Below are 24,751 nucleotides of genomic sequence, written 5' to 3'. Positions count from 1 at the left end.
GACTATGACACAAGGAGATGAGAGCTTTGGCTCCCCCACTTTGTTTGGGGTAGGAGGATAGGTGTACTCCGACAGCATTCTGTCCACTCGGTCACTCAGGAGTAGTGATGGCAGAGTGCACAGTTTTCACAACCCTACCCACTCGACCTCACCATTGTGTGTGAGGTGGCTGACTGGCGTCAGGGGTGAGCAAGACATTTCCATCATATTCATGGATTGCATTTATTGCTTATAATTATTGCATTTTGGATGCTACATTTTTGTGGTTGCATATTGATCCCGTCTGAAAGGTTGACACTATGAAGAGCTGGGGACGGTGAGCGAAGACTTCAGAGAGAAGGTAGGCGATGGCCTCAGGGAAGGCGAATTATAATGGATCTAAGAAAAGCATAACATATCCCGATGAAGTCCAGTCAAGAATGCCTTCTAGTGACGAGAATAGCAGGTTGAAGCTAGATCTGAGAAACCCAAAGCAGATCAAGGGAAGACTCCGGCCAATTAGAGCACCGTGATGAAGAAAATCACGGATCGATATCCCGGCGAACGTTATCCCCTCCTGTGTACAATGAAATCAACCAACAAAGTGTTAGTGACCTAGGACCAGGGCGAGAATCCCTGGCTAGGCCCTCTGACGCTCATGTCAGTCTCCTTTGCTCCAAGTGGGAAGAAGAAGAAGAAGTATAGTAAAAACTGAAGTGGAACTAGGGTTCTAGTGATGGTGTTGCGCGTACCTGGCTGGCGGAGAGGATTCCCCTTTTTATACCACCTCATATAACCTCCGCGGTCATGAGGTGGACCCTGGTTTGTTAGAATTTATTATGAGATGATGTAAGTACCTACAATAATAGTTTAAGAATATTTTTCGTACCCTAGATGTACCTTCTTTGTCGTCTAGAACACTTACGGAAGTTTCTAGAAGTCGTTTCCCGCTAAATTGCCATATGATTGTATATTATTTATACATCACCTATATTTAGTTATAATACTCCTTACTGGCTATGTTTATGACACTACAACAAAAACCCTCATAGACATCGATTTTCCACCGGTGTCTATTACATTTTCGACCGATGTCTATGAAGGCGATGTAAAAAGTCTGTCATTTTAGACATCGGTTTAAAATCGGTGTAGTATCACTTAACGACACCATTTCATCAACGGTGTAAAACCGATGTAATATTATATGTTAATAACACCAGTTTTGGCAGCGGTATACGACCGATGTAATAGTAGTTAATAACACCGATTTTACAGCGGTGGAAAATCGATGTAATATCAGTATTTTTTAACAGTACAAATTTAATTTCCGAAACAGTAACCAAAAAAATACACAAATATTCACAAATTACACAAATATTCTTCATTCAACAGTATATATAAAATACACAAATATTCACAAAGTACATAAATATTCTTCTTACAATAGTATCCATAAAATACATAAATATTCTTTTTACATCAAAAGCTAATAGATATCAGAATCAAGGTAGAACATTCTTTTAACAACACATCAAGTTAGAACCGCACTTCAAATGTAATCTAGCATACATTCAGCCCACTCGAACCCCACTTCATCAATTTCAACTCTAGAGTACTTGAGATTTGTAAATTGTAAAAACACATAAATAATATATTAGTAAACCAAGACTAAAAATTATAGTTGAAAAAGCAGTAAGAGCACCAGGTAACAAGATGACTAATTGGAATACTTAAAAAGAGAAACATTCATCAATACTATGCTTTGTCCCGGCGGGCGATTCTTCAGTCCTGATCCATTCTCCGAATCTTGATCAGGACTGAAGAAGCCAAGCTGGAATACGCCTCCCGCTGATATCAAGGTCTGGCCATCGATAAGTGAGCTGTTCGGCGTCATTGAATCTCCTGCACAAAAGGTTAGGCTATGAGCAGTCTAATGATAGATCCTGTCATTGTTATAGTTTAATTATGGAATAATTAAGATTTCTTTCTGATATATACCAGATGAAGACTGACCAAGAACAACCAGAGCTGTTGCTGATATGATTTCCAGCGAGAGGAAAAGAAAGAACTGCGGCTTGGCCATGTAAGTTTATTGATTTGCGTGGCTTGCACCAGCAATCTACTACTGCATTTGTTTCTCAAAGTTGCTCAAGGAGTCTCTATAATCCACAAACTTATCTCTGCTCTACGTAACAAATGTGGAAACAAAATTCTTAAGTCGAGCATTTTTCTTTTTCACGCATGTTGTTAACTTCACTGCATATAGTGTGGGGGCTTAAAAGCCTTTAAAGAGATACAGCGCAGCAGAAGAACTGTAAGAAGAAATTTAACATCAAAATAGTAACTAACTTAAATCAAAATACAATACTATTTTGACAAGAAACCAGGAAAATATATAATAACAATAGTCCTTCAAAGACAATGAAAATCAAGTAACTAACTTAAATCTGAAGGTGATGCGTAAGTTCAAAAATCTTAATAAAATACTTTGAGTGAGGCCATATTGATAACAGGTAGTCGAAGATTGTAAACCTCAAATTTCATTCCCATGCTCTGATGAATCAAGGTATAGCAAGATTTTAAGATTTACGAACTACTAAACAAAAATATCATGAGGAAGAATCTATAGAAGTACCTGGACAACATGGGAAAATTCATTAAGAAGTACCTTAAGGCATTTCTAAAAAACACATAAAGCTTATAAATTATCAGAATATTTGTTCAAGTTTGCAAACACACTAGCCTCATTAAATTTGCAAATGCACAACACTTGTACATACAGTGAGAAAGGAACTGCAAATTCTATGGGTACATGATTAGAGTGTTGACTGCCATCAATAAATTATTGTTAACTTCAAATGAGTTAAATGTAGGTCAAACTAAACTAAATACAAATAGAGAAAATGGTTTGCTGTATTTGCCAAGTTAATTGCATAAAACAATAATTGCTTGTGGAGCAAGCGAATTCACACAAAAAGTCAAAAATGTCTTAGTAATAGCTCAATTTGGATGCTTTCTGAACCATCAATCTGGTACATGAGCTTTCAAGAGCATTCTCAATGTCAGGGATCACACAAGTCGCCTTAACATGAACCGAGTAAGAAGATGTTGAAAGAGAGAAATTATGAAAATTCAGGCAAAAGAGATACTGATTAGATGGGCATGCACCATTCTCATAAAACATCAATTACCTCAGTCTCAAATCTACCATGAACCAAGTAAGAAGATGTTGAAAGAGAAATTATGAAAATTCAAGCAAAAGAGATACTGATTAGATGGGCATGCGCCATTCTCATAAAAACACCAATTACCTTAGTCTCAAATCTACCATTAACCAACTGAACTGCATCCTTCAGCATTGAGACATCCACATCTCCGTTTGGAAGAGGAACCACCATATTATCCAGCATAATTCGAGTCAAGGATGTCCTATTCTGACTAGAAAATTCCAATAACTCTTCCAACTCTTCCAAAGTCCTTGTCTCCACCTGTTTCAACATCCACTATTATGGTAGAAGGATTGGCATGATACTGTGAGGCATATATATTGCATACAGATGACAGGGTAAAAGAGCAAAACAGATTTAGCACATCTTCAATTTTTTTTCCTCGTAGGATATATTTGAATGTTTGCACTATATTTGCATCATGGCACTGCATTTGACATAACTATCACAAGAAGCAAAGGGTTTTAACATGATGGATCTTGGAAACCAGAAATCTTAGATGGAATCATTGGAAAAAGTATTTCATGAAAGTTTACTACTAAGCAAATATTGTTCTGTAAAAGGAAATTTGAAAAACAAAGGCTAAGAATTTAGTTGCATTGACTAGAAAAAGTGCCAATTACATTGTCATCCCCTTGACTAGGTAGTTCTACCCTACTAGCTCCAAAGAAACTAGTACTGCTTCTGCTTCATATCCTAATAAGAATAAAATACTCGGAAGCCAGATCGAACCCAAATCGAGTAGGGTCGATTTGTTCGGCTTGTATAACCTGCTTCAAAGCTGTCAAAAATAGGCATGGAGTATATCTGAAAACTGCTGAGGCAGTTAAACACAACCAAGAGGAATGTTGTTGCTAGAAGCCCTCTTGGGATATCATGGCTGTGATATATATAAAGGGCATTTAGTATTCCTCCTTGAGTCATCTGGAAAACATATAAAGGTGTAAGAGGCAAATCATAATTCAAAAAATCTTTTAACAAGATGCAATATTCATTATCGACTGACATACTTACTAGGTTACCATAAGCCCAAAAGCCTCCAATGGCAATAGGGAATAAACACATTGCTATTAGAAGATAGGCGACCTTGGCTCCCCTCCACATTGGTACATGTGCAGGGTGTTTGAAAATTGATGGCATTGTTGCCTGGAAACCTTCAATCCCACCACACTTTTACTAAAAAACTAGAAGCAATGTGACTGAAGCAACAAGAGCTCCATCTGTTCAAATGATTACTTGAGATCAGGAACTAAATACCTGGACAAGTTGCATCGATCTGTTTGCCTAAAAAGCAGCCTTACTGTTGCTTCAAATGTATTGACAAGTAGATTTTTTTTTATAGCTCACATGCAAGGTCACTTTTGCAACTTCCAAGTGACATTGTAAAACAATTAAGCTTCCAAATAAGCAAGTAGAACATTGAGGAAGAGACTTGGACATAACAATAAAGTTCAATCATTGTTTTGAGAGATGTGAATTCAAGTAAAACTGTGAATGGACAGTTAAAACAAGAAGATGATTGTGAAGCACGTTTAGCAAACATAATTATAAAGACACTTAAAAAAAATAGAATAAAAAATTCAAACAGGAGATCTATTTGCATTGGCCATTTGGCCTAATTAGATGAAAGAATTGGATGAAACAAAATTTAAAAAAAAAAATTGATGAAAGTAAATTCCTTTCTTCTCTTCATGTCAAATAGAGAAATTGACGAATTCATCATTTTGATTTTCTTTTTTATCTATCTTATTTCCAATGAAGTAAACACGCATAATCAAGTTAAGCAGATGGAGACAGACAAAAACTAATTCATTCATTCTTAGCCAAGATTTTGCACTAGTACATGCATGATATGTCACTGATTCCATAACTGAAAAATCTCAAGAAATAGACATAATATTAACATTTTGCACGAACGGAGCGCTGTCTAAGAAAAACGCTAATTAGGTTAGGCATGTAGAAACTTATCGACAACCAAAGTCAGATGAAAATCCAATAATGGACAAGAAGGCATGAGATAAAAATCTCTTATTCGGGAGGGGAGGGCGATCCCTCCAGCAGCCCGGCCTTCTTCAGCAGCCCGGCCTTCCTCTTGGAGAAGGTCACCTACCTATTGATCTTGTTCTCTATTCTCCTCACCTCAACCCTCCCCCGCCCCATCCTCAACCTTTAGCAATCAGACGATTAAGAAGAATGAAAAGAGGAAACGAGAGGTTTTGAAGATGACCGTGTACCCAGCGAGCGAAGAGGTCGAGAAGGAGAAAATGAAGCACGGAGAGCCCTTTATGCCTGTAATTTTAGGGTTTTAGCAGGCAGACATACTTCGTTATTCTCGTACTGCACTCGATCTCTCTGCTTCAGAAGAAGGAGACCCCTTTACACAAGATCAGAGATCTCGGTGTTGTTCTCTCTTCCTTCGGATTCCCTCACGTTGCCAACCAACCGTGCCATGGTGGTCGTGGGCGTCCTCTCGCTGTTCGGATCTCATCGGCCCCTACCTTAGCCGGGAAGAGCGAAGAGAGGAAGGAGGAGGAGATGAGGCTGAGAGAGATCCAGGAAGGGGAAGAGATCCAAGAAGGGGAAGAGGGAGATGAGGCTGAGAGAGATGGTCAAGGTTTAGGTTTAGGTTTAGGCTGAGAGAAGGGGCGCGATATTGGTTTAGGTTTGGAGGGAACTTTGTGAAGTATTGTAAATTTTGGCTGGTGGAAATATTAAATTATTATTTTTTGGTTCATTAACACCGGGTTTTAAAAACCGCTGTTAAAACTGGTGTCTATTAACAAAAAAAAAGGCGCTCATAGACATTGGCTAAAAAACCGATGTCTATGAGCGAAAATCTGCGCTCATAGACACCGGTTTTTGGAAAAATCGGTGTAAAATACTCAAAGACATCAGTTTTTGCTTAAAACTGTTGTTGTTCCACCGATGTCTATGAGGGTTTTTCTTGTAGTGTGAGATTTAATAAATGTGGGTGTCTTTATGGACGGCCAAATTTTGTTAGGCCGATCTTACACTAATAGCCTCATAAAGGTGTGTGTTGGTATATCCGCCTGGGATTGTATTACCGAGCGTATTGTACCTATATCCAACCGAATACTTCCAAGCCGAGTCCCTTCTAACAATGTATGTTGGCTCGATCGCCTGAGATTATATTACCGAATGAGTCATGTGCATGCTCGATCAGGATTCTACTATCGAGCGTATTGTGCCTATGTCCGACCGTATACTTCCAAGCTGAGTCCCTTCTGACAACATATGTTGGCTCAATCGCCTGAGATTACATTACCGAATGAGTCATGTGTATGCTCACCCGGGATTCTACTACCGGACGAAATATGCTTATATTGTGTTGATGCTCTCTCGGGCTTTGCCTATTGAGTCATGTTGGGCCTTATGACAGGAAATCGATCTTCACTAAACTGACTACAAAGACTGCTTAGGGATGTACGCTTTTAAGCTCAGCAGGGCTTTGCTTGCCAAGCGTTCCTAGGTTTATTGACTCTCTGTTATTTTAACTTGGCCGGTATTTTATGCACGGTCGATCCTCTACTGTCGAGCATATCTAAACGCGATACTCCTTGTTTGTTATAATTCAGTCAGGCTTATATTCTCGACCGGTCTTATATTCTCAATTGATATTTCATGCTCGATCGAGGCTCCCTCACTGGGCGCCAACGCGCTTGCTAATACTTCACCCATTTGGGTTCATTCAACACTATATGTTTGGCTGAGCTTTATCTGCCGAATATATTTACTCACATTGTGTGCTTCATTAGTTTTATCCTGGCCGATCCTATATTACCGATCGGGATTTGCCTACTGAGCACATTTATCCCGCCCAGGGTCTCCCTACTTTTTCTCTCTTCTCCTTATATCCCCTTTCACATTATTGTACGGGATCCACTCCTTATAACCCATATCGCATATGATTGACATGCATACAGGAGACATGATGTGTTTGGTCTGACGACTCTTATATCCGGATAGGAGGTCCTAATGAGTACAACTTCTTTGATTGTTCAGTTTTCACATTTCCTATTTTTGATCAGGAGACTGTACTCCATGATTATTACTATTAAATATATCTTACTATGCAGGTCAGCTTGATACCCGCTGAGTTGTTGAACTCACCCCGTTGCTTTATTTCTATTTCAGGTTGAAGTTGTCAGGAGGTTCTAGTTGCTAGTCCCCCACCTCGTGTAGATATGGTTTTCTACTTTCAGACTTTGTTTCCTTGTTTTGTGATCTACATGTGTGTGATGTGTAGATTGTTAGGACCGATGATCGCGGCTAGAGAGGGGGGGTGTGAATAGCCAACCCTAAATTGCTCGTTTCTTCCTACGATTAGGGTTAGCGGAGCGGAAATAACTAAATAGAAACGCAAAAAGGAAAGATCAAACCTCAAACTCGTCGATGTAACGAGGTTCGGAGATGAAACTCCTACTCCTCGGCGTGTCCGTAAGGTGGACGAATCCGATCAATCCGTCGGTGGATGAGACCCCGGAGAACCGGCTAATGTAACACTCCTTCTGGGTGGAGAAACCTCGCCACAATATTTTGCAAAAGCAATACAGGAGTAGAAAGCAGCAAGAAGCAAAATACAATACAAATGATTGAAACACCTTCGCTTACTTGCCTTCTCTTCGACTGGATGAAGCAGCAGCTTCTCGGATCCAACCACAATAGCAACAGCAACTGATCAGTTGGTCCCAGCCGAGTGGAAGCTCACAAAAAGCTTCAGGAACGAAGAGCTCAGCAAAGCTCGCAGAAGAACTTGCAGCAGCAAGAAGAAGAAGCGGGAACAAGAAGAAGCAGAAGCTTCGGAGAAGAAGAAGAGTAAGAGAGAGACTCCACTGTAGAAGCCCTCAGCCCTTTTATAGCCTGCATCCACCTGCGAGAAGAACAGAGGCCAAAGACAGCAGAAGAATCTAGCCGTTGTCTCTCAACGGCTAGGGCCAGACCGATCAGGCATCACCCTGATCGGTCTGGGGCTGATCTGATCGGTCGTGGGGACCGATCAGGCTCTATGCTGATCGGTCCCCAGACCGATCAGGCTCTATGCTGATCGGTCCCCAGACCGATCAGTAAGCTCACAGAGGCACACTGATCGCTTTCTGATCGGTCTCCAGACCGATCAGGAAACCACAGTATCAGTGGATCGGTCACCAGACCGATCCAGGTCTTGGTTTTTGCCCAAACCAAGTCCAAACCAATATCCGGTCAACCTTGACCTCTTGGTACATCATGCTTAGCATCCGGTCACTCCCTTGACCTGCTAAGACTCCCCACCAAGTGTCCGGTCAATCCCTTTGACCCACTTGGACTTTTCTCTTCGTGTCAAGTATCCGGTCACTCCCTTGACCTACTTGACCTTCTCAACACCAGATGTCCGATCACCCTTGATCCATCTGGATTTTCCCTTGCCCGGTTTCACTCACCAGGACTTTCACCTAGCTTCATTCACTAGGGTTTTCACCTGGCTTCACTCACTAGGATTTCCAATCTGTCCGGCTTCACTCACCAGGACTTTCCAACTGCCTGGCTTCACTCACCAGGACTTTCCCACTGCCTGGCTTCACTCACCAGGACTTTCACCTAGCTTCACTCACTAGGGTTTTCACAACTACCTGGCTTCACTCACCAGGACTTTCCCACTGCCTGGCTTCACTCACCAGGGCTTTCCCACTGCCTGGCTTCACTCACCAGGACTTATCCGTCTGCCTGGCTTCACTCACCAGGACTTTCCACATCTGGTCCAGAGAACGAGCTACCGAGCCCTCTCTGACCACAGTTCGAAGAACGAGCTACCGAGCCCTCTCCAACTTCCCATGTGCCAAGCTTCCATACTTGGACTTCTCCGTGCCAAGTCTCCATACTTGGACTTTTCCCGTGCCAAGGTCCCTGCTTGGACTTTTCACCATACCAAACTCCCTGCTTGGACTTTTCCCATGCCAAGCTCCCTGCTTGGACTTTTCACCATACCAAACTCCCTGCTTGGACTTTTCCCATGCCAAGCTCCCTGCTTGGACTTTTCCTGTGCCAAGCTCCCTGCTTGGACTTTTCCGAGTCAGGTCAACTCACCTCGGGTCAACCAGGTCAACCTTGACCACGGGTTGCACCCACAATCTCCCAAGCTTGTATCCTTGTAAAACATCAAGATACAACTTTTCTGTTCACGTCAAACATTGTCAAACATAACTCGTCAAATATCAAAACACAACTCGAGTCAAGTCAACTCAAGTCTAGTCAACCAGGTCAACCTTGACCTAAGGTTGCACCAACAATCTCCCCCTTTTTGATGTTTGACAAAACTCATAATCAAGTTAGGTTAACCCGATAACCTAACTTAGGTTCTCCAATGTTCTTCCCTGAACATTCTCTAGACATTCTCCATTCTCCTCAAACCTACACTCTCCCCCTTTTTGACACACATCAAAAAGAGTGAATCAAGGTCAAGAGTTTCTTTCTAATGAAGGTCCCATACCTTTCATTGAAACCCTTAATTTCCCCCTTGATACTAAGGTCAACAATTAACTTAGTGATAATCCCATATCACTCAAGTCTTTAGGAGTAAAAACTCCCCCTAAAAGTCAACTCCCCCTTGACTAATAGGTAAAACTCCCCATAAAGGTCAACTCTCCCTTGACCATTGCACCAACAATGTCTTGGAGAGTTTCAACCCTTTAGAAGTCTAAAACACCAACTTCATTGCTGAAATTTCAGAAATTTCAAACAGCACAGTTGAAACTGGCACGCCCTGATCGGTCACCAGACCGATCAGGTCTTCCCTGGATCGGTCACAGTGACCGATCCACAATTGCCTGGACCGATCAGACTCCCTTCTGATTGGTCCACAACCTCTGATATCAGTTTCTGAATTTCCTTCCGAAATTCAGAAACCCCTACAAAATTTCAGAAAATTCCAGAAATTATAAAACTTTGAGGATACATTCCTCATAACATATACTATCAAGGAAAAATAGTTTTCTATGAAAATAACTTCCATTTTCAAAACTTGATACAAAGTTCAAAAGTCTTTGAAATAGCTCAAAGTTAACTCATCTTTGTATCACTTTGCTCAATGATGAATGCTATCACTAGAAAAGCTTCATCAAGGCTTTTCAAATCAATTTTGAAATGATTTTAAACCATTTAATTTAGGACCACAATCTTTGGGCTAAATGTACATGACTTATACATAAGCTTTCCCTATGATCCCCAATTTTGAATTAGGCTCATCTAGGTACAAGAACTATGCACCTTGTTCCTAACTCATCATCCTAATATCTCACACACATCTAAGGTGTATCAAACACATCCAAGTCAATTTTGATGTGAGATATGGGTTTAGGTTATCTTAGGCTAAGGTCTCATGCATTTTCTAAACATCAATTTGATCTCCATATCAAATTGTGTTTTTAACCTTAAATCAATTTCATTGATTATAAATGCAAGAAATGATGACATGGCATAAAATGATATCATACATAATAACATGTGCCAATGTCATGATGTCATGATGTCATGGCATAAAGTATGAAACTTAAATAAAGCATGACATATAAATAACCTAAGCATTATCATGACATTTCAAATGATCATAGATTAAATATGATGTCATGACATGGCATATGGCAAACAATATATGGCAAATAACACGTCAAGGTATAGAAAATACCTAATTCTAGCCTTAGTTGCCATTTTTGATAATTTTGATCATTTTGCCATAGGTTCTATATTCCTAAGAGTAATAGACCTAAAATCATATACCAAGGATGTTTAGATCACTATGTGCTAATTAAACTGACCTAAGAGAACTCCTCAAATCTAGTTGGCACATTCTAATCACCTTAGTAATAATTCTTAATTTCATTTTCAAGGCTTGATCACACCTTGAAAATTCCTAAAGTGCCACCTTTTGCCATGATTAGGTTAACTACCTATTCAAGCAAGGTTGACACACCCTAAACCATCTAGCGTGATGGTATCACGCTCCTAGGAACCCAATACCTATTGGAGCTCATTGGGTTCACTAAGTATTCACTAGGGATGACTTCCCTAGCAACCCTTCTAATGACCCTCCTAGGCTTTGAAGCCTTGGTCATTTGGGACTCATCAAGATCAACTCTAGGGGTGACTCCCCTTGTGACCTTGGTGATGGTCTTCCTTGCCCTAGATTTTGTTCCATAATCTAATGGAACATTGTGATAAGTGGGTTTGACCACTTGGGACTTAGGTTTGTGACCCAAACCTTTCATGTCCTTGGGCTTTGGTTTTTGCCCCTTAGACCCTATATTTGACTTTTCCAAAATTTTAAGGGTCTTTTCTAATATGTCAAGTCTTGACCTTAAGACTTGATTTTCCTTCTTTAATACCTCAAGAGTTGATTTGTCATTTTTCTTTGAGGCATTCCTAGGCATGTGTCTAGTTGATTTGGGATTCCTACCTAGGTTTTCCTTAGCCTTAGATGGGTTAATTCTAGGGTTGGCTTTCCTAGTGTTATCCTTATCTAGGCTCACATGTTTGGCACCTAAGCATGTGTATCGATTTCTAATGTTATCATGCTTACCATTATTAACAATAGCAATAAGGCTACTAGCATGTGTCTTATTATTATTGCAATAATGTGCCTTAGAGATTACCTTAGGGTTTGCCTTATCTCCCCCTATCGATGTGCTCGTCTTCTTGTCCTTGTGAGGTTGCCTCCCCCTCGGACATTGGCTCCGATAATGTCCCCTTCGCTTGCATTGGAAGCACACCACGTGCTCCTTGCTCTTGCGTATCGGGACTCCGGCTTCCTTGATCTTTGGCGCCGGTGGAGTCTTCCTAACCCTCTTTGGACATTTACTCTTGTAATGTCCAAATTCCCTACACTCAAAGCATAATATATGCAATTTACTAGAACTTAAATTGCTTGAGTTACCTAGGGTTGAGGTGGGATGTAAGCTCTCTCCTTCATCCCTTCCGGAGGTAGAAGCTTCTTCTCCTTGCTCCGAACTTGAAGAGGAACTCTCCTCCTCTTCTTCTTTAGATGTTGAGTAGCCCTCAACTTCTAAATCCATGCCTCCATGATGTGAGCTACTCAGCTCACTTGACTCCTCTTTATGGCTTGAATTGGAGCTCTCCTCATGGAACTTAGCCAAGTTGTTCCACATCTCCTTGGCATTGTTGTATCTATCTATCCTACACAAAATATCATTAGGTAAATAAAATTCCAAAACTTTCGTTACCTCATCGTTGATTGTGAATTGGTGGATTTGTTCCTTCGTCCACTTCTTCTTCTTGAGAGGTTTTCCTTCTTCATCCTCCGGAGGAGTGAAACCTACTTGCACACACCTCCAATTCTCAAGATTAGTCATAAGAAAATATTTCATTCTTACCTTCCAATACGCGAAGTCGTCGCGATCGTAGAATGGTGGAATCGTGATGTCCTCTCCAAATCGTTCCATTCTCTAGCTCGTGCTCCCCCGGGTGTCAATCCAACGAAGAGCGACCTCGCTCTGATACCACTTGTTAGGACCGATGATCGCGGCTAGAGAGGGGGGTGTGAATAGCCGACCCCAAATTGCTCGTTTCTTCCTACGATTAGGGTTAGCGCAGCGGAAATAACTAAATAGAAACGCAAAAAGGAAAGATCAAACCTCAAACTCGTCGATGTAACGAGGTTCGGAGATGAAACTCCTACTCCTCGGCGCGTCCGTAAGGTGGACGAATCCGATCAATCCGTCGGTGGATGAGACCCCGGAGAACCGGCTAATGTAACACTCCTTCTGGGTGGAGAAACCTCGCCACAATGTTTTGCAAAAGCAATACAGGAGTAGAAAGCAGCAAGAAGCAAAATACAATACAAATGTATGAAACACCTTCGCTTACTTGCCTTCTCTTCGACTGGATGAAGCAGCAGCTTCTCGGATCCAACCACAACAGCAACAGCAACTGATCAGTTGGTCCCAGCCGAGTGGAAGCTCACAAAAAGCTTCAGGAACGAAGAGCTCAGCAAAGCTCGCAGAAGAACTTGCAGCAGCAAGAAGAAGAAGCAGGAACAAGAAGAAGCAGAAGGTTCAGAGAAGAAGAAGAAGTTAGAGAGAGACTCCACTGTAGAAGCCCTCAGCCCTTTTATAGCCTGCATCCACCTGCGAGAAGAACAAAGGCCAAAGACAGCAGAAGAATCTAGCCGTTGTCTCTCAGCTAGGCACCGATCGTGCATCACCGACGGTCGATGCAGGGCTGATCTGACGGTCGTGGGGACCGATCGTTTATGCCTGATCGGTCCCCGGACCGATCAGAATGCTTCACGCAGAGTTGCCCAACTCTCTGCAGTACTCTGATCGGTCCGGGGACCGATCGGCTCGATCGGTCCCGCAGGCCGATCGAAGCTCACTGAGGCACATCGATCGCTTTCGATCGGTCTCGGATCGATCGGTCTTGGTTTTGCCCAAACCAAGTCCAACCCATATCCGGTCAACCTTGACCTGTTGGTACATCATGCTTAGCATCCGGTCACTCCCTTGACCTGCTAAGACTCCCCACCAAGTGTCCGGTCAATCCCTTTGACCCACTTGGACTTTTCTCTTCGTGTCAAGTATCCGGTCACTCCCTTGACCTACTTGACCTTCTCAACACCAGATGTCCGATCACCCTTGATCCATCTGGATTTTCCCTTGCCCGGCTTCACTCACCAGGACTTTCACCTAGCTTCACTCACTAGGGTTTTCACCTGGCTTCACTCACCAGGATTTCCAATCTGCCCGGCTTCACTCACCAGGACTTTCCAACTGCCTGGCTTCACTCACCAGGACTTTCCCACTGCCTGGCTTCACTCACCAGGACTTTCACCTAGCTTCACTCACTAGGGTTTTCACAACTGCCTGGCTTCACTCACCAGGACTTTTCCACTGCCTGGCTTCACTCACCAGGACTTTCCCACTGCCTGGCTTCACTCACCAGGACTTATCCGTCTGCCTGGCTTCACTCACCAGGACTTTCCACATCCGGTCCAGAGAACGAGCTACCGAGCCCTCTCTGACCACAGTTCGGAGAACGAGCTACCGAGCCCTCTCCGACTTCCCATGTGCCAAGCTTCCATACTTGGAGTTCTCCGTGCCAAGTCTCCATACTTGGACTTTTCCCATGCCAAGCTCCCTGCTTGGACTTTTCACCATGCCAAACTCCCTGCTTGGACTTTTCCCATGCCAAGCTCCCTGCTTGGACTTTTCCCGTGCCAAGCTCCCTGCTTAGACTTTTCCGATTCAGGTCAACTCACCTCGGGTCAACCTTGACCACGGGTTGCACCCACAATCTCCCAAGCTTGTATCCTTGTAAAACATCAAGATACAACTTTTCTGTTCACGTCAAACATTGTCAAACATAACTCGTCAAACATCAAAACACAACTCGAGTCAAGTCAACTCAAGTCTGGTCAACCAGGTCAACCTTGACCTAAGGTTGCACCAACATAGATCTTGTACTCGTGGATTTTATATCGAGTTTTGGTCTACTACCCTTATTTTCCGCTGTGATGGTTTTTCCGTTGTGGGTTGTGTTTTCCTCGAGTAGTGGAGTAGGTTTTATAATAAACTGCGTGTTGTGATTTGTTGTATAGTCAGCCGGAGGCTGATTTATTATAAACTGCATGGATTGTTTGTTTAATTATTGTATATGTTCCGGTCGTGTTGGCCGAGGATTGAGAGGCCCTGAGGGCTATATAGTCAAGTATCAGATTGTCACCCATACATGGGATATGCTGTCAGAAATTTCATCGGTAGGGACTCCCCCGAGGTGCGACACTCTTCCCCCTTTGTCATATATCAAAAATAATTTAGGGAGGAAAGGTTGTTTGACAAAAAGGTTTTTACTCTATTTAACTTAAACTCCCCTTGAAGGGTAGCACTTAAAAAAAAACTTAGCAAATTTTTAAGTATTTGAAAGTGAGTCAGCTTTAAAAAAAAAGACTTAGCTAAACTAGTATCTTTCAAAATAATTGCTTTGAAAAACATTTAGCTAAATTAGAAATACTTTCAAAATACTTAGCTTTTTTAAAAAATTTGTCAAGTACTTAGGTTTTTGAAAAACTTTGGATAAAAATGACTTTAAAAAGATTTTGATAAAAATTTAGCTTTAAAAAGATTTTGAAAACAAACTTAACTTTAAAAATATTTTGATAAAAGTTAAGTACTTAGCTTAAAAAAAATTTGATACACGCTTAGTTAAGTACTTAAAAAAATATTTCATAAAAGCTTAGATTTTAAAAATATTTTGATAAACCTTAGCTTTAAAAGTATTTTAAAAACTTAGATAAAAAGATTTCTTTGAAAAATACTTAAAAAATAGTTTATCAAATACTTAGTTTTTGTCTTTTCAAAAATAATTTATTTTCTTTTCAAAAATAGTTTAAAAAATTAACTTCCTCTTTCAAAAATATTTTGAACTTTTGAAAAGTTTAACTTTTAAAACAAATGTTTAACAAAATAAAAATTAATGTCTTAACCTTCCTTTCACTCCCCCATAATTAATGCCAAAAATGTTTGAGGGTCCTAGTGTCCAAGCATGTAAATCAAAAGTATAAAAGTTATTATTTATTTTCCTAATTTTCCATCTCACTCATTCTATGTTATCAAACATGTTCAACTTATGAGTGTGTGTGAGACGGATAAGTTAGGTTGATTTGATCTTTAACTTTGAAAAATATTTATGATATTGAAATATATTTCAAAAATAATTTAAGTTAAATTTGAGTTTTAAAAATACTGAATTTGAGATTTTTTTAAAAAATATAAGTTTAAATTTGAATATTTCAAAATGTTGAAGACAAAAGTATTTTAAATTTAAGTTTCTAAATAATTAAGTTTGAATTTGAAAACATATGCGTTTGAGTAATTAAATTTTAAATTTTAAAACTTTTTAAACAATATTTAAAATAATTATGATTAAGATTTTGAAAATTAAATCATTTGAAAATAATTTACTTTGATTATGGATTTTAAAATGAATTTTGAGATTAATTATTATTTTGAAATTAATTATGAAATTAAGTAAGATTTTGAAATTAATTATAATTTTATAAATAATATTTTGAAATTAAGATTAATTAAGATTTTGAAATTAAATAGAATTTGAAATTAAAATTTCAAAATTAATTAAGTTAACTTAATTGAATTAATTTTAATTAATTTGGGATTAGTTAACTACTTTATATTTTAAACCTAGATCTATCTCACCCTTTTTCTAAATTATCAATCAGGGAACCTTATAGTATTTGTGAGATGGTTAATGTTATCTTCAATTTAGATTACAATCTAAGGACCGATTTACAATTGAGTTAAACTAAGGTTTTATAGTTAGTCAATTAAATATTTATTTCAATGATTGACTTCCAAGCTATGGCGAGACGCTAGGCCTTCTTAGGTATGAGATCATCCACCACTTCTAGACAAAGCCTTACAAAGAAATTGAATATTTAATTTCCTTTCTAAAACTCCTCAGTCCAACTAGTCAAATGTGAATCAAGCCTAGGTCCTTATCTACCCTAGTCTAAGCATGTATAGTGAAAGCAGTAAAGAAAGCATTAAACAAATCTATGTATCGATAAAAATGGTCTTTTTATCGGCTCCCCCTGGATCATAGTCTCGATAGGGTCTATCAAGGTAGTGGATTTGATCCTTGGGGACCCAATATTGACCAAGTCCAACTTGATTAATCAAGTTTGACTTAGGGACCCATGATTGGACTAATTTTCTATTTGTTCTATTTACAAGTGATAAGTAAGATCTGTATTTTTGTTTAGTCTTAAATCCAAGTCCGGATCGATTGTAAACAACTCTTTATTTTCCAAGAATCAAATCAAGATTCTTGGAACCCACGGTGAACTGTTCCAACGTGTCCTTAAGTCCTTTAACTTGAATTTTCAAATTAAAATTTTCTTCCTCAAGTTGTTGGACTTGGGTTGAACTTCCATATTGAACTGGCTCAATCAAAGGACTTAGGTTAGTCTCCTACTTAAGGATTGCTACCTCCTTTTGGAGTGACTTGACTCAGAGGTTGGATTTTGCCAACTTTCTTAACAAATATGAAACTAAATTTTGTAATTCATCAATTTGAGTACCAGAAATTAGGGAACATACACTATTGTTTGTCCCTTTGAAAATGGATATGGATCCGTGGCTTCTTTTGGACTCGATTTCTGATTCGGCTCTGATTTTTTATTCAGACTCAGTTTCGCCAACGTATGCTTATACTAGTAGAGCAAGGAAGCTTGCTTGCTCATGTTCTTCATCGGAATCTTTAGAGGACTCGGACCACATTGCTTTCAAGGACTTCCTTTTTCATTGCTTCTGGTTCGGACACTCTGGCTTATAGTGTCTCTTTTGGTTGTAGCCGTAGCAAGTAACTCCAGACTTGGCCTTTATGTTCAATTGAATCACCTTCTTCTTTTTGCACATTTTTCATACCAGTTTTATAAGCTCATCTGTAATTTTGTCATCATCATCTTCTGAGTCTGATTCATCTTCAGACTCAGATTTAATTTGGTTCTGCACTTTGCTTTTGATTCCCGCATTCTACTTGTTCCTACAATCAAAGTAATACCTTTCTCGATCCGAGTAGTATTAGTTTGTTCAGGAAGTTCAAATTCAGAAAAAGCTCATCTAGTCTAATTAAAGAAAGGTCCTTGAATACTTTGTAAGCATCTACCATTGATGCCAACAAGGTATTCCTCGGAAATGCATTGAGTGCATACCTGATGATGTCACGATTCTCCACCTTCTGTCCAATTACGTGAAGGACATTAAGGAGGTCTTGAATCCGCGCATGAAGTTGGCTTGTTGATTATCAGCGCATGAAGTTGGCTTACAGATCATCCTCCTGCATTTTTATATTGTAAAGTTTATTTAATATCAAATCACGTTTGCTTACCTTGGTGTTTGAAGTTCCCTCGTGCAACTCGATCAGCTTCTCCTATAGTTCTTTCACGCTTTTAAAGGGGTCGACCCGGTTCAATTCTTCTTTGGTTAGGCCGCATTGGAGAGTGCATGTTGCTTTGGCATCAACCTCAATTTTTTTTCATCTAGGTTGTGTCCCAGTTCTGGCATGATACTGGCTTTCCAATGCCGTCGAGTGGGAGTTCGAGACCAGTTTAGATGATTATCCATATCTCGACTTGCATCTTGAGGTGGTACTCCATTCATCTCTTCCAGTAGTCGAAGTCTTCGCCGGAGAAGAGGGGAGGGCGTGCAGTGCTATACCCTTCTTGATGGGCCATTAAAGAGGAATCTTGCACAAAAAAAAAACTAATAACAAATGTTCCAAGACTTGGTCTTAGATTAGTAGTGTGGAAAAGAAATAAAAATAGCAATTCACTAATTTAAAAGAAAATGATATGTAATTTTGTGTTTTGAAAAAAGAATCCCCCTGCTCGATTGGTGGTTTCACCAAATCAGAGCGGCCTAACTTTGATACCAATTGTAGGATCGTAAAGTGCTAAGAGGGGGTTGAATATTGCTCATGGCTAATTCATTCGTTTTGAGTAAATACATAGCGAAAAATAAAGATAAACAATACAAACAACAAGAATTTACTTGGTTCGGAGCCAGTGGCGACTCCTACTCCAAGGCTCGCACGTGAGAGTGCTTTCGATGGGCAATCACTAATCAGTCAAAAAGAGTACAAATATAGTTTTACAAGCAATTTAAAAATTAAAGAATACCGACAACTTTGTATAAGGAAACCTTTAGCAGAATCGTCGTCAGATCTTTTGGGCATCATAGAAGCGTTTTCTGAGTAGCTCAAAGAAGCAAAAGTTGTTTGTGATCTTGTTGTGAAGCTCCTAAGATGCTCCTGGTTGAAACATGCTTTTATAGGCTATTTCGGGCGCTTGGAATAGGTGGTTCAACCAATCAACGCGTGCTACATCAGCTTGTAGATAACTTTTGAGTTTCGGGTGCTTGGACCAACTCCAGGTGTCTAGACCAGCTCCGAGCAGTTGGACCAACTTTTTCCAACCCTTTTATTTTCCCAAAATAAATTTAATCTAGGCATAAAATAATATATATAATATGAGATTTGACAGCCTCTGACTGTCCGATTCTGACTTTGATTTTCGTTGAAACTCTAGGTCGAACCGACGCCTACTATTCCCTCTTCGAGGAGCGCGTCCTTACATACTCCTCTCAGGAGAAGTTACTTGTTGCCAGACCAGTCCTCCAGATCGACTGGACTTTTGCTTAGTGCCCGAGGCTTCCAGTCTTCATGCTGGACGTTTGCTCCATGACCCGTCCAGAGTTCCACCCGGTTCGTGACCACTAGGATTTCAACCTAGAGTCCCTGACTCTAGGATTTTACCTGAAGCGCTCGACCCACCAATACTTTCCGCCTAGGGTTACCACCCCCTAGGACCTAGGGTTACTACCCCCTAGGATTTTCCACCTATCTAACCGCAGCTGGGACTTTTCATCACCTAGGGTCACCACCCCCTAGGATTTTCCACCTACCTAGAATCCACTAGGACTTTTGCCTAAGACAACTTAGGACTTTCCTGCATGCTCAATCAACCTTATCAGACAACAAGACATCTTAACTTTTGAATTCTTTGCCATTATCAAAACACAGGTTTAATCGTCTGGTGCTTCCTACACCAACTGGATGCTTATGATATGGTTACATATCTTAAACAACTATATCAAGTACATGCAAGGCGCGAGAGGTTTGAGGTATTCAAAGCCTTGTTTTAATGCAAGATGAAAGAAGGAAGCCCCATAGGAGCTCATGTACTCAAAATGATTGAGTATGTTGAGAACCTTAAAAGACTTGGATTTCATTGGGCCAAGAATTGGCTACTGAGCTTGTTCTGCAATCATTGCCAAAAGGCTACAGTCAATTTGTTATGAACTATAACATGAAAGAAATTGACAAACCATTGCTTAAGATGTTAAGTATGTTGAGAACTACTGAACTTAACCTTAAGAAGGCAAAACCTAGTAACATTTTGATGATGCAAAAGGGAAAAGGCAAATGGAAGCCCAAAGGTAAGTGTAAGACCCAAGCCAAAGGCAAGGGCAAGTCTCATGTATTGAAACTGAAAGGTGAGGTGGCTAGGAAAGGAACCTACTTCTATTATGGTGAGACCGAACACTAGTAGAGGAACTGCAAGTTGTACCTCAAGGAAGTAAAAGAGAAGAGAAGTGAGACTTCTGCCTCAGGTATATGTGTTATAGAAGTTAATCTATCTATTTCTTCTTCATGGGTATCTCACATTTATATGAATGTGCAGGGGCTACGAAATAGTAGATCATTGACGAAGGGTGAAGTGGACCTATGAGTAGGCAATGGCACAAGGGTTGCTGCTATCGCTGTAGGAACATATTCCTTATCTTTGCCCACTGAGCTTATTTTATAACTTAAAGAGTGTTTCTTTGTGCTTGCTTTAACTAAGAACATTATCTCTACTTCTTGATTGGACAAGAAAGGCTTTTCAGTTATAATAAAAGGCAAATATTGTTCAGTTTATTTAAGTGATATGTTCTATTATAGTGCACCTCTTATGAATGAACTCTATGTTCTATACTTTAAAAATCCAATTTATAACATAAATACCAAGTAGTTCAAGTCTAATGATTTGAACCAAACATATCTCTGGCATTGTCGCTTGGGTCACATAAATGAGAGTCACATATCACAACTCCATAAGGATGAACTCTTGGGCTTATTTGATTTTAAATTATATAAGGCATGTGAATCTTGTCTTCAAGGCAAGATGACTAAGACTCCTTTTAGTGGACATAGCGAAAGAGATAATGATTTGTTAGGACTCATACTGATGTTTTAGGCCCTTTTAATATAGAATCTAAAGGAGGCTATCAATACTTCATTACATTTACTAATGATTTCAGTAGATATGACTATGTGTATCTCATAAAACACAAGTCTGAATTCTTTGAAAAGTTTAAAGAATTTAAGAATGAAATATAAAACCAACTTGGTAAGTGTATTAAAATGCTTCGATCAGATCAAGATGGAGAACACCATAGCTAAGAGTTTTGTGACCATCTCGTTGAGTTAGGATCATATCTCAACTCATTCCACCTGGAACACCACAGTGGAATGGTATATCAGAAAAGAGAAATCATACTTTATTAGATATGGTATGATCAATGATGAGTCATATAGATCTTACTACTTCCTTTTATGGATATACGCTAGTGACAGCTGATTTTACACTTAACTGTGTTCCATTTAAGGCAGTCATAAAGACACTATATATGATATAGACTAGGAAGAGTCCCAAGATATCTTTAATAAATATTTGAGGTTGTGAGACTTACGTTTGACATCAAGTTTCACATAAACTATGACCCAAATCTGATAAGTGTTATTTTGTAGGATATCCCAAGGAAACGAAGGGATATTACTTTTATAATCCCACACAAAGCAAAGTGTTTGTTGCCAAAAATAGCATTTTTCTTGAAAGAAATTTTATTTCTAGAAGAGCTAATGAGAGTAAAGTTGATCCTGAAGAACTTCAAGATACACAAACTAGAACTGAGGCCTTGGTGGAAATTGAACATGCACCATAAAGTGTTGTGGATTATGAATTTGTTATACCACAAGAAGTTGTGGAGTAACTATTAGTACCTTGAGATAGTTTTGATATGGTCAATCAAGTTAAGTTAGGTCCTATGTTTATTTGATGTCTTGTGTCTAAGTGTGCAGGAACTTAGAAGCACAGGAAGTCGAGCGAAAGATGCAGCTAGCGAGTAGGATGACACAGGAGAGAGTCGATGGACTTGGTGTGTCCGAGGGACGAGATGTTGCGAAAAAGTATGTTCGTGGATGAGAAGGAGGTGTGTGGTGTTTTTTAGGGATGAAAAGCTGGAGCGGAAGACTACTCTAGAAGGTCGAAAAATGAGTTTGAGCGAGCCCTATTTCAGATGGCTGAAATCACCCAAGAGAGCGGAACCAGATCAGAAGACCCGGACAAAAAGCCAACTGGGAGTTGACTCTGGTTCGGGCGCTCGGAGCTATTCCAAGAGCCTGGACTCCAGGCGCCCGGACCAGGTCTGGGCGCCTGATCACCTAGGGAAACTAGGGCACCCCGGGTGCGAGCCCTGGTCACGATCTAGTTCAGCCCAATCTGAGTTCCTAGACCTAATCCAGGCGCCCAGACCACAAAACTTATCACTTTCCATGCTATCATGATTCGTTATGTCATAGATAAAAGTTTATCTATACCAAAGTGCCTGGAACCCTTCCAGGCGCCTGGATCAGGGTTATAAATACAACCCTGATTCTAGTAGTTCAGATCACTTATACACGAGTTTCTTTACTATTCTACTACTTTGATTGTGTGCTTCCAATGCTTGTAAGTGGTTTCTCTGCCTATGACGAAAGGAGAATTTGATTAGTGCTTCAAAGTCTTATATTAACAACCTTCCCGGTTGTAACCAAGTAAAATTGGTAGCCTATGTCTTTTAATTAGTTTATCAATTCTTTTTATACAAGTGCATTAATATTTTTAAAGATCGAGAAAGGTTTCATTTTCTTTTTGAAGGGCAATTCATTCCCTCTTGTCAGCCGCACGGGACCTAACAAGTGATATCAAAGCCAAACTCACTTCAGAAGGATTAACCTCCATTCAAAGTAAAAGAAATGATCGGATCTAGTATCTACCCGCCAAAATTTGAGGAACATTTCACAATGTGGAAGAAGTGCATGGAGGTATTTTTCAAAACCGACTTCAAAATTCTATTAATTATAAAATATGATTTTGTAGTACCTATCGATCAACACGGAGTTGAGAAAGAAGAGTACACATGGATGAAGGAGTAAACCAACTATGTGGTTAATGGAAAAGTAGAGTTCCATCTGCTTAGCGTTCTTCTGCCCCCAAGAGGTCAACCGGTTCGGAAGCTTCAACTCTGCCAAAGTTATCTGGGAGAAATTCCTAGAGCTTCACGAAGGTACTTTAGAAGCTAAACTGGAAAAGCGGAACATCCTCCAAAGTCAACTGACAAACCTCCGGATGAACAAGGGAGAGAAGGTATCCAAACTCCATGCAAGAATCAAAGACCTGATCACCCAGCTCAATAACCTGGAGAAAAGGTAACAAACTGTGACTCCTTAAGGTACGCACTTAACTCTTTTTTGAGAACTCAAGAATGGTCAGCCTTAGTAGATGCTTACTACATATCTAAGGACCTCGAGGAATGTACTCTTGAACTTATTTTTAACTTTGAACTTCACGAATCTTGCTGTATAGATTCTCAGGAAAATCAAACAATATTGCTCTAAAAGCCAAGAAGGATGAATTAGACATTGACACCTCCTTCGATGATGATGAAACAACATATATGGTAAGAAAATTTAAGAAAATTTTTAGAACTAATAATTTTAATCAAGTACAGGCAAAGAAAAGAAGAGCAAGGAAGATAAGATGCTATAACTATAATTGATGTGGTGATAAAGGGGGGGGTCTGCTAGGTACGAGTCAACTGTTAAGGTGGAGGTCAAAGTCAAGGTGGTCAATGCCCGGGTGTCAAAGGGCTCACCTACAGTGGTCGAGTGGAGGTCGACTTCAAGGGCTGGTCGGCCAGCGGTCGGGTAAACAATGTCCAATTGGCAACAAGCTTGGCTGAGCTGACTGCCTGTCTAGCTCGGAACAATATGGTAAGATCACCAAACGCTCAGTATGGAGTAGCAGAACACCAAGAGATCGGAGTGCTTGTCCGATTGGGAGGCAGCAGTCTCCTATACCCAAGCTCTGCAAAGAAGACCAGCCGAGGCCGACCGAGCAGAGGAGTCCCCAGTCGAGCAGCTACCTCGCTCGGCCTAGTAGCGGGATCATCATCATATCTCTCAATGTCCTTTTGTAAGATAGTGTTGCCGACATGGGCATGGTCAGCAGGCAGATGGTACGATGACAAATCGGAGGACGTGCCCACAACCAATTGGAGAACGTGTCCATGACCACATGTCCAGGATTGATTGGAGAATGTGTCCATGACCACGTGTCCAGGACCTATTGGAGAACGTATTCGTGATTAATGGAAGAACGTGTCCATGACCACGTGTCCAAGACCAATTGGAGAATGTGTTCGTGACCAATGGGAGAATGTTCCCACACATCGAAAAGCATGTATGTCGCCCATCAGGGCATTATATAAAGGAGGTTCGTACACAGACGGAGGTACGTGTTATTCATGATTCACGCCTGTATCTACTATTGCTTCACTTTTTTCCTCTTTCCGGTGACTGACTTGAGCGTTAGAGGGCTAATGCTGGGGACCCCTTCCCTAGCTCGACTCTGACATTTCTTGTGCTTGCAGATTGGAGCATGGTCTACATCTAGTCAATGCAGCAGCCACATCTCCAACTTTCCATCTCTATGATTTTCGGACAGGATCATATTAGCACCGTCTGTGGAAACATAGCCTTAATTTGAAACATGAAGATAGAGGACATTGGATGACTCGCCAACGTTGCTTTAACAAAGGGGGAGTTGGATATGATGATACAAGCCTGAGAGGCAAAAATAATGGAGCAACAACAACAACAGA

General features: G+C 40.2%; 1 protein-coding gene across 3 annotated transcripts in view; it reads right to left on the bottom strand.

Moving 5' to 3' along the window:
* Window positions 1–1,641: 1,641 nt before the first annotated feature.
* LOC121974829 (nicotinate-nucleotide pyrophosphorylase [carboxylating], chloroplastic-like) overlaps window positions 1,642–24,751 on the bottom strand; it is a 41,549-nt gene continuing 18,439 nt past the window's right edge. Inside the window, exons 1-5 of one of the 3 annotated variants that reach the window (XR_006110107.1) lie at window positions 4,221–5,812; window positions 3,830–4,130; window positions 3,291–3,467; window positions 1,978–2,291; window positions 1,642–1,881 (exon numbers count right to left, since the gene is read on the bottom strand). Coding sequence is in view for 2 of the 3 variants with exons in the window: in XM_042526088.1 (XP_042382022.1) it covers window positions 2,265–2,291; window positions 3,291–3,467 (204 nt within the window). In the remaining variant the exon portion in view is untranslated. Of the gene's footprint in view, window positions 1,882–1,977; window positions 2,292–3,290; window positions 3,468–3,829; window positions 4,131–4,220; window positions 5,813–24,751 lie in introns of those variants that run through there. The other 2 variants (XM_042526088.1, XM_042526087.1) reach the window with 2 other exon arrangements.

The sequence above is a fragment of the Zingiber officinale genome, chromosome 4B (assembly GCF_018446385.1).
Source record: "Zingiber officinale cultivar Zhangliang chromosome 4B, Zo_v1.1, whole genome shotgun sequence".
NCBI lineage: Eukaryota > Viridiplantae > Streptophyta > Magnoliopsida > Zingiberales > Zingiberaceae > Zingiber > Zingiber officinale.
Note: the sequence above shows the minus strand (reverse complement) of the source record. Positions and strands in the feature narration are given on the sequence as shown.